Source organism: Panthera leo, chromosome A1 (genome assembly GCF_018350215.1).
Source record: "Panthera leo isolate Ple1 chromosome A1, P.leo_Ple1_pat1.1, whole genome shotgun sequence".
Taxonomy (NCBI): Eukaryota; Metazoa; Chordata; class Mammalia; order Carnivora; family Felidae; genus Panthera; species Panthera leo.
The window spans coordinates 177,968,846-177,981,806 of NC_056679.1; the positions used below are offsets into that span (position 1 = coordinate 177,968,846).

General features: G+C 32.4%; 1 protein-coding gene across 2 annotated transcripts in view; it reads right to left on the bottom strand.

Annotated features, from left to right (window-relative positions):
• RANBP17 (RAN binding protein 17) overlaps positions 1 to 12,961 on the bottom strand; it is a 333,558-nt gene that overhangs the window by 282,177 nt on the left and 38,420 nt on the right. For both annotated transcript variants that reach the window (XM_042946863.1, XM_042946871.1), the window contains exons 10-12: positions 12,570 to 12,716; positions 11,568 to 11,740; positions 9,365 to 9,558 (exon numbers count right to left, since the gene is read on the bottom strand). In XM_042946863.1, coding sequence (XP_042802797.1) covers positions 9,365 to 9,558; positions 11,568 to 11,740; positions 12,570 to 12,716 — 514 coding nt within the window. The remainder of the gene's footprint in view (positions 1 to 9,364; positions 9,559 to 11,567; positions 11,741 to 12,569; positions 12,717 to 12,961) is intronic.

A 12,961-nucleotide genomic window follows, 5' to 3' on the forward strand; every position in this document is an offset into this window, starting at 1 on the left:
ATTTTGGCACAATTTTTAAAAAATAATATTCTACCATCTTCTGGCTTACATTTTTACTGTTGAGAAGTGAGTTTATCAGTCTATTTCATACTTTTCAAGCAGCTTTTGAGATTTTCTGTCTTTGGGACTATGTAGTCTGACTAAAATGCTGTTTTTTGGTTTTGGCTGATAAACGTTGGGTTTGCTATACTGGTGGATTCATGTCTTCGTTCAGAAAAACTCTCAGACAAGAGTATCTTCAGTTATTGCCTCTGTTCCATCTTCTCTATTCTGTTTTTCTGGGACTGAATTTGATATCCTGAACTTTCATCCCATCCTTTAATTTCTCTTAATTTTCTCGCTTTCCTGGTTTCTCCACATTCTTGAAAATTTCTTCAAACCTAACTGCCAATTTGAGAATTCTTTTCTCAGCTAGATCTAACTTACTGTTCAATGCATTCATTAAATTTCAGGTCACAAAAATTTGTCTTCAATAATAAAGATTTTACTTGAGTCTTCTTCAGTCTGGTCATTTTTCATATTCTTTTTTGCTCATTTGTGATTCTATTTTTTTATTTCTTTACACATTTCATACAGAATTATTTTACATTCCTATCCAATTATAATATCTTAAGTCCTCTGGGAGGTCCAAATCGAATATACAATTTATTGTTTCTCTCAATGCTCATTCATGATGTCTTGTTTCATTATTTGTGTGCTCACTATTTTTTAAATTATGAACACTCATTTGGTTGATCTTAATCTGCAGGATTCTCGAGGCCCTAAATTATGGTTGCTATTTGTCAGAGAAGATTTTAATTTACTATTTTGCTGGAAGCCAATGGGCTCTAATAATTTGGGACCACTTTATCCCCTTTGAAGCGTCCAACTTAATAGAAGAATCTTAAGTTCAGTACACCTACCTTGCTACTGGCCTAAGGCTTTGCACCAATTTAATCACTGCTGTTGATAATTTGCCTTTGAAAGCACTACTGCCTTTTGCCCTTGTTTGCTATTGACTAGTTCCATTCTGGTTAAAGTTCTTTTTTTTTTTTTTTTTTTTTTTTTTTTTGAAAGAGAGAGAAATAATGAGAAGAGGTGGGGGGACAGAGGAGTGTAGAGCAGCACAGGGGAGAAGGAACGTCAAAAACTTCATGAACTTATTTCAAGCCCAGCAATGCATTAAAAAGTTTATCCAGGAGCTGTTTTGCAGCTGAAAAGCCTTTCAGAGCATCAAGCTGACCACAATGAAGTGAAAACTACTAATTCTTTACTATTAAAGAAGCAAACACTATTTGGGATATAAACTAAAAAGAAAAATATGATTTTATTGGTAGCTGGCCAAACACAAACCAAATTATAACATAACATAATCAGAATTAATGTAGAAAACAAATCTGAAAAGATACTACATGGGATAGCATTGAGTCATTAGACAAAAACAAAGTTTTAAAAATACTACAACACAGGCTTAAAGGGCAACCACAGCTATAAAAAGATACTTAACTAAAAAGACAAGGAGGGATGAAAATTTAGGCTGTGCGCTACTCACCATTCTGTGCACTCTATGTTACATCTGTATTTGTCTAATTTGCACAAAGGCACCAAATGTACTTCTGAGTTGATGAAGTAAAATAAATACTCAAAGGCCAAAAAATGTGAGGGGTAAAATTTAGAGACATAAGCATGGAAACAACTAGAGAACTTGAATTTCTCCATGAAGGCCAACGGAAAGCCTAGGGTATGCCCAATGTGAGGAGTCCAACAAGAAACTCACTCTTAGTGGAAAAAAAAAAAAAAAAAAAAGGAACTGGAGGGGAAAAAAACCTGCCCTTCACAGAGAAAGACAATAGAGAAACTTTTCTGACCTGACTTTAACATGAGGTAGAGAGGAGGAAAAAACTCTCAAGTCAGACCTCGCATGATTTGCAGCCTTACTAGACTACCAGTATGATATAAAGAACCTCATTCTAAGGAACTAGTTCACATGGTATTGAGTTGGTAGACCCCCTCCACCCCATTTAGTTAATGGACTAAACACTCCAGTTATAAGCCAAGATGGTCAGAATAGGTTTTTAAAAAAGGAAGAACGATATACTGTCTGAGAGATGTACTTTAAATATCAAGACACAGACAGATTGAAACTAAATGGATGGAGAAGGATATACCGTGTAAATGGAAAGCATAAGAAGGCGCTGGCTATGGTAATATCTGATAAGACACATTTCAAGATTAAAGAATCAATTAACAGAAAAGACAAAACAATTATAGATGTCTATACTTATACATGTCTTACTTCTATAGAAGCAAAAATTGACAATTAAAAGTAGTATAGCAAATTCCACAATCATATTTGGAGATTATACCACCTCTCTCTGTAAATAATAGAAACAGATCAAAACAAAACAAAAAATCAGTAAAGACAAAGAATATCTGAACAACACTAGTAACCATCTTGACTTAATTTCTATTTACAAATTGATATCCCAAATGGTAAAGTACATATTATTTTCAAGGGTACATGGTATGTTTGCCAGGACACACTATAGGCTAGGTCATAAAAAAAGTCTCAATAAATTTAAAAGGTTTGAAATCCCAGAAAATAATATTTGACCAAGGTAGAATTAAATTAGAAATCAGTAACAATAAGACAACTAAGAAAACCCCCAAATATTTGGAAATAAAAGGCATACACTTGTCAAATAATCCATGCATTAAAAAAGAAATACAGATTGGAAAATATTTTTAACTAAATGATTACAAAAATAAAGCATCAAAATTCATGAGATGCAGCTAAAACAATGCTTAACAATGACATTTATAACTTTAAATGTTTTTATTAGAAAAATACAAAAATCTAAAACTCAAAGATGTGAAACCTTTATCTAAAAATGGGGGGGGGGGGGGTGGAGAGAGACCAAATAAAATCAAATGTATAAAACAGACAATAATAAAACTAAAACAGCTTATGAAATAAAAACTGAACAAACAATAAAGAAAATCAACGAAACTAAAAGTTGGTTCTTTGAAAAGATTAACAAAATTGATAAATATCTAAGGAAGAAAGAAAAATAGGCAACAACTGTCATTATCAAAAATGAGAGATGGGTGGGTAAAATGGGTAAACAAGGTCAAAAAATAAAAAATTCCAGTTATAAACTAAGTCATTGGGATGCAATGTACAACATGTTGACTATGGTTAATACTGTACTGCATATCGGGAAGCTGCTAAGAGGGCAGATCTTAAAAGTTTTCATCACAAGAAGAAAATAATTTTGTAACTACGTATGGTGACAGATGTTAACTAAGACTTACTATGATGATCATGTCACATTATGTACAAATATCAAATCATTATGTTGTACACCTGAAAATTGTAACACTGCATGTTAAGTATACTTCTGTTAAAAGAGAAAGAATGAAGGGAAAATCATTTCAGATCCTACAGACAGCAAAAGAATAATAACAGGGGTGCCTGGGTGGCTCAGTCTGTTAAGTGACCTGCTCTTGATTTCACCCAGGTCATAATCTCATGGTTTATGAGTCTGAGCTCATGTTGGGCTCCACGCTGATAGCATGGAGCCGGCTTGGGATTCTCTCTCTCCCCGTCTGCCAGTTCCCCACTCACATTCGTTCGTTCTCTCTCTCTCTCTCTCTCTTTTAATAAAGTTAAAAAAAAGTAACAATATAAAAAATAACTTTATTACAATAAATTTTTAAATACGATAAAGTCTTTGAAAGATACAAATGACTAAGTTAGGCACTTAGAAAGTTTGAATAGTCCTATATCAATTAAAAAATTTGAATTTGTAATTCTAAACCCTCTAGGCCCACTGACTTTGCTGGTGAATTCTATCACACTTTTAACAAAGAAATAATATTAATGGTACACAAACTCTTTCAGAAGATAAAGAAAGAAGAGGAAATGCTCCTTGACTCATTTTATGAGGCTAGTATTACCCTGTTACCAAAACCAGGCAAAGTCATCACAAGAAAAGAAAACTACAGATAAATATCGTTCATGAACATCAATGTAAAATAAGAAATTTTTTACAAATGGAATCTAACATTATATAAAGGAACATTATATTATATAATAACAAAGTAGGATTTACCTTGGGAATGTAAAGCTGGCTTAACACAGAAAAATCAATCAATGTAATTCACTATATTAGTAAAAAAGCGAAAAAAAAAATGGGTCATTTGAATAGGTGGATAAAAAGCATTAAAAAAAAAAAAATCAATGCACCACTCAGTATAAATAGCCAGAGGAACAGAAGGGAAATTCCTCAAAATTATTATGAACATCTTTTTTAAAACCTACAGATAACATCCTACTCAATGGTGAAAGGCTCAATGCTTTAGATGTACAAACAGAAACAAGGCCAGACTACCCACTCTTCCCTTTTTATTCAACATTGTACCAGAGGTCCTACCAGTGGAATAAGGCAAGAAAAAGAAATAAAAGGCTTGAATACAAGATATAAAACTGTCTTTATTTGCAGATGACATGATCTTATATAACAATCCAAAAGAATCTACAAAAAAGCTATTGGAATAAGTAAATTTAGCAAAGTCATAGGACACAAAGAGAAAAATCAGTTCTGGTTGTATAGAATAGCAGAGAATGATTGTAAAATTTACAACCACATCAAAAATATATAGGAATAAATTTAGTGACACATTTTTAATACCTGTGTGCTGAAAGCAATCAAACATTGCAAAGAAAATTAAGGGACACCTATGTAAGTGGAGCAACAGACCATGTCCACAAACTGGAAGACTCAATATTGTGAAGATGGCCCAATTGATGCATAGATTGAGGCAATCCCAATCAAATTCTAGTGAGACTTTTTAAAGAAATTAACAAGCTGATGCTAAAATTAATAAAGAAAGGCAAAAGATCGAGAACAGACACAACTATTTTGAGACAGAAGAATGAGACAGTTAGATTACCTGATTTCAAGACTTACAAAGTTACAATAACTGAGACAGTATAACACTGACATACTGATCAATGGTAGAGAATAGAGTCCAGTAATAAACCCTAGCCTTTTATAACCAATGGATTTTTGACAAAGGTGTTACAATAATTCAGTGGGGGAAAAGACAGTTGTTACAGCAAATGGTGCTAGAACAACTATATAATTGTATGGGCTGGGGGTGGGGCCTTACCCCCAACTCACACTATTCACAAAAGTTAATGCCAGGAAGTTCACGAATTTAAACATAATAGCTAAAACTATTAAACCTCTAGAAGAAAATACAGAAGAACATCTCTGTGACTTGCACTGCACAGGATTTCGTAAATACAAGAAGCATAAGCCAGAAAGAAACAATTGAAAAGGTAGATCATCAACATTTAAAACTTCTGCTCTTTGAAAAACAGTTGAAGAGAAACGACAGAGAGAAAAATACTTGCAAACATTTATGTGAAAAAGAAATTATATACAGAATATGTAAAACAGTCCTACAATTCCAATAAGAATACATATAAAAGAACAATCTAATTTAAAAATAGACAAAAAAGGTGAACAAATAGTGCACAAGAGAAGATATATGAATGGCCAAAAAGCACACCACTGTTAAGTATTAGGGACATGCAAATTATAACCACAATGATACACTTTTAGATACAGTAGAATGGCTAAGGTTAAGAAGACACTATCAAATCATGATGCAGATGTAGAGAAAATAATGAGAATGGAAAATGGTACTTTGTAAAACAATATAGTAGTATCCTATATATTTTTTTTAACATTTATTCATTTTTGACAGATATAGCATGAGCGGGGAAGGGGCAGAGAGAGGGAGACACAGAATCTGAAGTAGGTTCCAGGTTCTGAGTTGTCAGCACAGAGCCCGATGCAGGGCTTGAACTCATGAACTGCGAGATCATGACCTGAGCCGAAGTCGGACACTCAACCTACTGAGCCACCCAGGCACCCCAGTAGTATCCTATAATATTAAACATACATTTCTCATATGACCCAGCAATCTGTCTTAGGTATTTACCCAAGAGAAATAAAAATTTAAAAACACACAAAGACTTGTCTGCAAATGTTCATACCACCATTATTCATAATAGCCTCCCAATTGAAAGTGGAACTCAAATGTCCATCACACAGTGGATAGACTATAGTTTTATAGATAGAACTACACTATGGAATACTATGCAGCAATAAAAAGAAACAAAATATTAATATACACAATATATCGGAATGTCAAAAACATTATGCTATGCAAAGTCAACCACAAAAGACTACTTACTGTATGATTCCATTTATGCAAAAATTTAAAAGAGACAAACCACAATTACAGAAACCAGTGGTTCCCATGTCAAGATCAGGGAAAGGGATCAAAGAGCATGAGGAAATTATTTGGAATGAAGGAAATTCTATTTTGAATGTGATGATAGTTACATGGCTATGAATAACTGTTAAATTCATCAAACTGTACACAAAAAAAAAAAAGAAAGAAAGAAAGAAAGAGAGAGAGAAAAGAAAAAGATATTTGCAACTCTTACCACAGACAAGGAGCTCATTTTTCTAAAATACAAAGAGCTCTTATAAAAAAAAATCAGTGAGAAAAGTAAGGACCAACACCCAAAAAACAGCAAAGAAATTAACATGTCATTACAGAAAAACAAGACTAAATAGTCTTAAATAAACTTAATGCCTAACTGATATGAGAATATTAAATTATACTAAGAAACCATTTTTCACCTATACAATTGCTAAGAATTCAAAAGCCTGGTAAAATTATCCTGTGAAGGCAATACGGAAACACTCCCATAGATAGCTAGCTGGTGGACAAGTAAATTGACATAGTCCTTTCCAAAAGTAATTTGGCAATATCTATAAAAGTTATAAATATTTACCCTTTTAGCCAATAGTAATTCTACTCTGGCAATTTATCTTCTATATATACTTGTACACACGTAAAATGACATATATACATGGTTAATCTATATGGCATTAATTTTAATAGCTGGAGGTGAAAAATAATTCTAATGACTTTCAATGGTAGAAAGAATGATTAAATAATGATACAGTAAGAATAAAATATTATGCATCTATAAAAAATAAGCATTCTCTAAATTTGAAAATAGCTATAAAGTACACTATTAAATGAAAGAAAAAGCAAGAGTAGAACACTAAGGGTGTATACCACATCCTAAGTAAATAAAGAGGGATAAGAATTTATAAATTCATAGTTGTTTGTATATGCATGCAGAAACTTTGAAAATATACGCAAAACTAGTAAAAATTGCTACATAGAGTGAAGAACAAGAGGACAGATCATAGAACTGAAACAGAAACACATTTTAATTTATTTTTTCTGGATAATGGGGACATATTACCTCTTTAAAAAGATTAGGTGATTTAATTAAAATGAAGTTTGATATGAAAAATAACTAAGAGAATAGATACATTAAAGTGACATGTAAAGGCAGATCACAAACTTGGGGACAATATTTACAATTCAAATCAAGGGTTAGCATCAAAAACACAAAAAGAATTCAATCAGTAAAAGATAAACTAATAATCCAAATGGTGAGTAGAAAACTGAACAAAAATCATAAATATATGTCATTGATAATGACACAAATACCAGTCAACAAACATAAAACAATACTAAACTTCATTAATTATGAGAAAAAAACTAAAATACCCATGAGGTATATTACCTGAACTAGTCTGGTAAAAATTTTAAGTCTAACATTATGAGGTGTTGGCAAAGATCTATGTGAGGGTGGGTGGGAAGTAAAGTAGAAAATCACTCTGTAAACGAGTTTGGCATCATTCTACTGAAACTATGTAATGGATATACATAACAATCTTTACACAGCTGCACTCATTCCATTAGCAAAAAGTAGAAAAAATAAAAATATCCACTGACAAGAAAATGTATAAATAAATTTGGTATATTCAAACAACAGTGGCAGTGCAAATCAAGGAACTACAGCCATAGCATCAACACAAACCCTCATAAATGCAATACTGAGGAAAAAAAATAAAGCAAGTTGTAGAATGCAGTTTCATTGTATACAGTTGTATAAGGTTCAGAAATTTGCAAAACCATGAATTATTTCCAGAATATATATATATATATATGTATCTGTATATACCCATACACACACACACACACACACACACACACACACACACACACACGCAGTACTACTATGAATAACAAAAGGCACTAATTGATAAATGCAAAATTCAAGATTCCAAGTATTTTCTGCTGGAAGAAAAGATAGATTTGGACAGAGAAACAATGGGAACAACAAAGATACTGATACTGACCTATTCTTTATGCTGTGTGATGCTGTTTGTTATTGCTAGTCACCATGTCTCAATATATATACACAGCCTTTTGTACGTATTTAATATTTAATAATTTCAAAAACTCTGACGGAAGAAATCAACCATGAAAAGACTAAAATGCTGCAAAAATATTGCTCCTTAATTTAATTTATAAATAATGAGATCTTAATAAGAGAGATTATTTGAAGTAGAGGTTAACTACTCCACTATGTAGCCCGTCAGCAGTTTTTTAATGTGTGACTCCAAACACAAAAACAAAAACAGATAATAAAAGACATTTTAAGACATTATATAAAAGTAAAAGATAATCTTTTAAACAATGTTTTGAAAAGAGTTTACATAGGAAATCACGGAGTCTATCATCCCTTACCACTCACTTCCCGAAACAATAAAAGGAAAAAAACATAAAAGAAAAAACATTCTGGAACCTTAATTAAAGTGTCTTCTTTTAGAAATGGATAAAGTCAGTTCCATTCTCATCTTCATTTCATTTTTTAAAAATGTGAAAAATATATTTATTTAATTTTATTCCCTGCAATGTTCCTGAAAGGATTTAAAGGGACATTCAGAAATAAATAAACCCTCCTTCAATAAAGCATTAAAGAAAAATAATGAGGAAAGTGAGGATTCAAATGTAATAGTAAACTAAAGCCATAGTGAAGGATAATACACAAATGCAAAACCATAATGAGGTATTATACAATTTTTTATTGGATGAAATTGGGCTTTGAATTTGCAGTCAACTACAGCAAAGAAGAAAACATGATTAGTTAAAAGATAGTTACAAGTTAATGAACTCTACTCAAATACCATTATCAGCTTTCCTTGATACCGATTCCAGAGAAATACTTCCCATGTATCTTATAAATGAGAACTGAAAATTAACCACCAGGCAACCAAAATACCCAGAAGGCTAACAAAATTAATGGCTTATTAGAGGACGAGGAATTGGGGGAAATACATAAAAATAATTTGCAGTAAAAGTATTAAAGTGATTAATGAAGCTACTTAAAATTCAACATAATACCATATATAGTCATACAAAGTTTACTGACCTTCCTGAATTGCCATGTCCACAGTTATCCCAGAAGCTGAATGAAGAAGCTTTTGGTAATTCTGCGCATTTTGGTCAAACAACTGTACAAGAAGAGTGCACGTCTTTTCATATTCACATCTGCTGACAGTGCACAACTGTTCCAGCTGCTGAAACACAGTAGCAGTGTCATCCAGTGGATCATCTAAATTATCTCTGCAAATATATAAGAACAAGTTCACAGCCAACATTAGGATGTGATATACATTTTTTAAATGTGATAAGCTTCTATTCACTACAAATAAACTTTATGTTAAACAAAAATTCCATCACGGATAAAGAAAAAGAAGACAAATGGATTGGAAAGTAAGAGATAAAATACCTATGTTCGAAGACGACATGATTGTACACATGAAAAATCCCAAAGAAACCATAAAACAAGCTACGATTACTTACAGATGAGTTTACCAAGGTCCTAGCATAACAGGGTCAATATACAAAACTCAACCACATTACTAAATACTAGCAATGAACAATTGGAACTTGACATTTAAAAAACTGCATGTTCCAAAGAAATCAGAAAAAAATCTAATTCATTAAACCTAATTAAACATATATAAAATTTGAAGGCTTAATACAACACAACACTAAGCAAAGAAATCACAAAAGAGCTAAATAAATTAAAAGATAAACATGATTATTGACTGAAAGACCTGATACTGCCGAGGTATCAATTCTTCCCCCAGGTTAATCTACAAATTTAAAGCAATCCTAATCAAAATCTCAGCAAGATTTTTTAATAGATACAAGACAATCCTAAAGTTTACATGGGAAAGCAAAGGAAGTAAAAAAACCAAAACAACTGAAAAGGGGAAACCAAGGTAAAAGACTCACACTACCTGATTTCAAAGCTTATAGGGCTACTGTATTCAAGACAGGGTACTGGCAGAAGGAAAAATATATAGATTAATGAGAACAGAGCCCAGAAAGCACACGTGTGGTCAATTAATTTTTGAAAACAGTATAAAGGCAATACAATGGAGAAGAGATAGTCTTCTCCACAAATGATGCTGGGATAATTGGTCACCCATAAAAAAAACAAAAAACAAAAAATAACTTCAAGCTATCTCATATAAAAATTCACTCGAAATGGATCACAGAAGTAAATGTAAATTCTAAAACTATAAAACTTGTAAAAGAAAAAATAAAAGACGAACTGAACTTCACTTAACTCTAAAACTTCTTCGAAAGACTGTGAAGGAAATGAAAAGGCAAGCTATGGATTAAAAGATAATATTTACAAAACACATACAATAAAAAGATTTGTGATCTCATATACAGACCTCTTAAATCTCAATATAATAAACAACCCAATTTTAAAAAAGGGCAACAAATTTAACAGGTGCTTTACCAAATAATATATACAAATGGTAAATAATATTGGTCATTAAGAGAATGCAAATTAAACCCCAAATGAGGTACCACTACACACCTATTAGAATGACTAAAATTAAAAAAAAAAAACTGACAATATCAAGTGCCGATGAGAATAAAGGGCAATTAGGTCTCTCATACATTGCTGGTGGGAATGCCACCTTGCAAAACAGTTTGGCAGTTTCTTATAAAGTAAAACATACACTCACCATGCAACCCAGAAATCTGCCACCTACACATTTACCCAAGAGAAATAAAAACTTACGTTCACACAAAAACCTGCACAGCAATGTTTATAGCTGTTTTATTCATAATTGACAAAAATGGAAACAACCCAAATGTCCATCAACGAGTGAATGGATAAACAAACTGATATATCCAGGAAATGAAATACCATTCAGCAATAAATTTTAAGAACTCCTGATACAACATGGAGGAATCTCAAATGCATTATGTCAAGTGAAAGAAGCTGAACTAAAAGGCTATATGTTATATCTATACAGCATTCTAAATAGGCAAAAACTATAGGAAAACAGAACAAGTAAGTAAGTGCCAGAGCCTGAGGGTGGAGAAAGGACTGACTATAAGGGACACAAAAGAACTTTCTGGTGTGATGAAACTAGTCTCTATCTTGACTGTAATGGTAGTTATACAACTATATGCACGTGTCAGAACTCATAGACCTATTCACTAAAAAGGGTGATTTTACACTAGGTAAATTATACCTCAAATTTTTTAAATTCTAAGATGCAAAAGATAAAAATACAACAGAAACATTTAGTTTTCAATACCTCACAACTATGGCAACAGATTCCAAGCGAGAAGTGATAAAGGCCTTCGTGATTTCTGGTGCATAAGTGTCTAATAAGTGGGGCTCAGTTGATTTCACAAAAGGAACTGATGCTACCATCCTTTGCCACAGAGTTAATAAATAATGAACACTGTTGGGAGCAAATTCCCAATGCTACAAAGAAATAAAGCAAACGTTATTTAAAATGACATATCTTCTTAGAATTAAGAATTAATAAGACAGAATTACTAAACACAGATTTTCTAAACAAAATTACTAAACACAGACTTTACAATTAACTTTTACTCTGATCATATAACCAATCATCATTAACATAGCAAATTTTGTAAATAAATGCAAAAAAGCATAAACAAGAAACCAATAATCTCTCATTCTACCACCCAAGGGTGATCACTATTAAAAGTTGGTGTGCTTCCTTCTAATCTTTCCATGAATATTTTTCAGAGTTCATATCATGTGGAAAATGTGGTTTTAAAGCTTCCCCCCCCCAACTTATAAAAAGAATTTTCCAAAAAAACTTTAAAAAATGTCTTTTATTTCTTCACATAAATTTTACTATAGGGGCGCCTGGGTGGCTCAGTCGGTTAAGCGGCCGACTTCGGCTCAGGTCGTGATCTCGCCATCCGTGAGTTCGAGCCCCGCGTCGGGCTCTGTGCTGACAGCTCAGAGCCTGGAGCCTGTTTCGGATTCTGTGTCTCCCTCTCTCTGACCCTCCCCCATTCATGTTCTGTCTCTCTCTGTCTCAAAAATAAATAAACATTAAAAAAAAATTTTTTACTATAGCTTCTCAACTTATTCTTTAGTAGATACTCAGATAGCCTCTAAATGTTTATTATGTTACAATGAACTTTCACCTAAAACCCTGGAATAAGTATTTTTAGCAAAGCACTCTAACAAATGTTAAAAGTCCCCACCATCTCTTACCAAGAAATTGTTCTAAAAAGTATCTACTGTTTAACATCAATTATATGTTTTTATTTACCTGCAGGCTAGTAATGGTAAAGTTAGCAATCAATCTGATAACTTCAGGATATTCCTTCACCATAACTAATTCTCCCAGCTGATAATTTGTCTTTAAACGAGCCAAAAATCGGCAAAATTCATGATAATTACCTGGATCAGACAAACCCTAAATTATGAGACAAAAAGAAAGGCTTTTTAAAATACTTAAAAACAAACCAAGCTAATGACTTATCATTAAAATTCCAAGAGTATTTTATTAAGTTTTCCAGTTTTCATGGGTACATATGGTACTTTGTGTCACCTGAGTACATCATTAATGAAAGAAAACAAATGATTCCTGTTGGATTTAATGTTGGCATCAATGATTAAAATAAGGAATCCAAAGTAGAGGATCTGGAAAAAGCTTTCCTC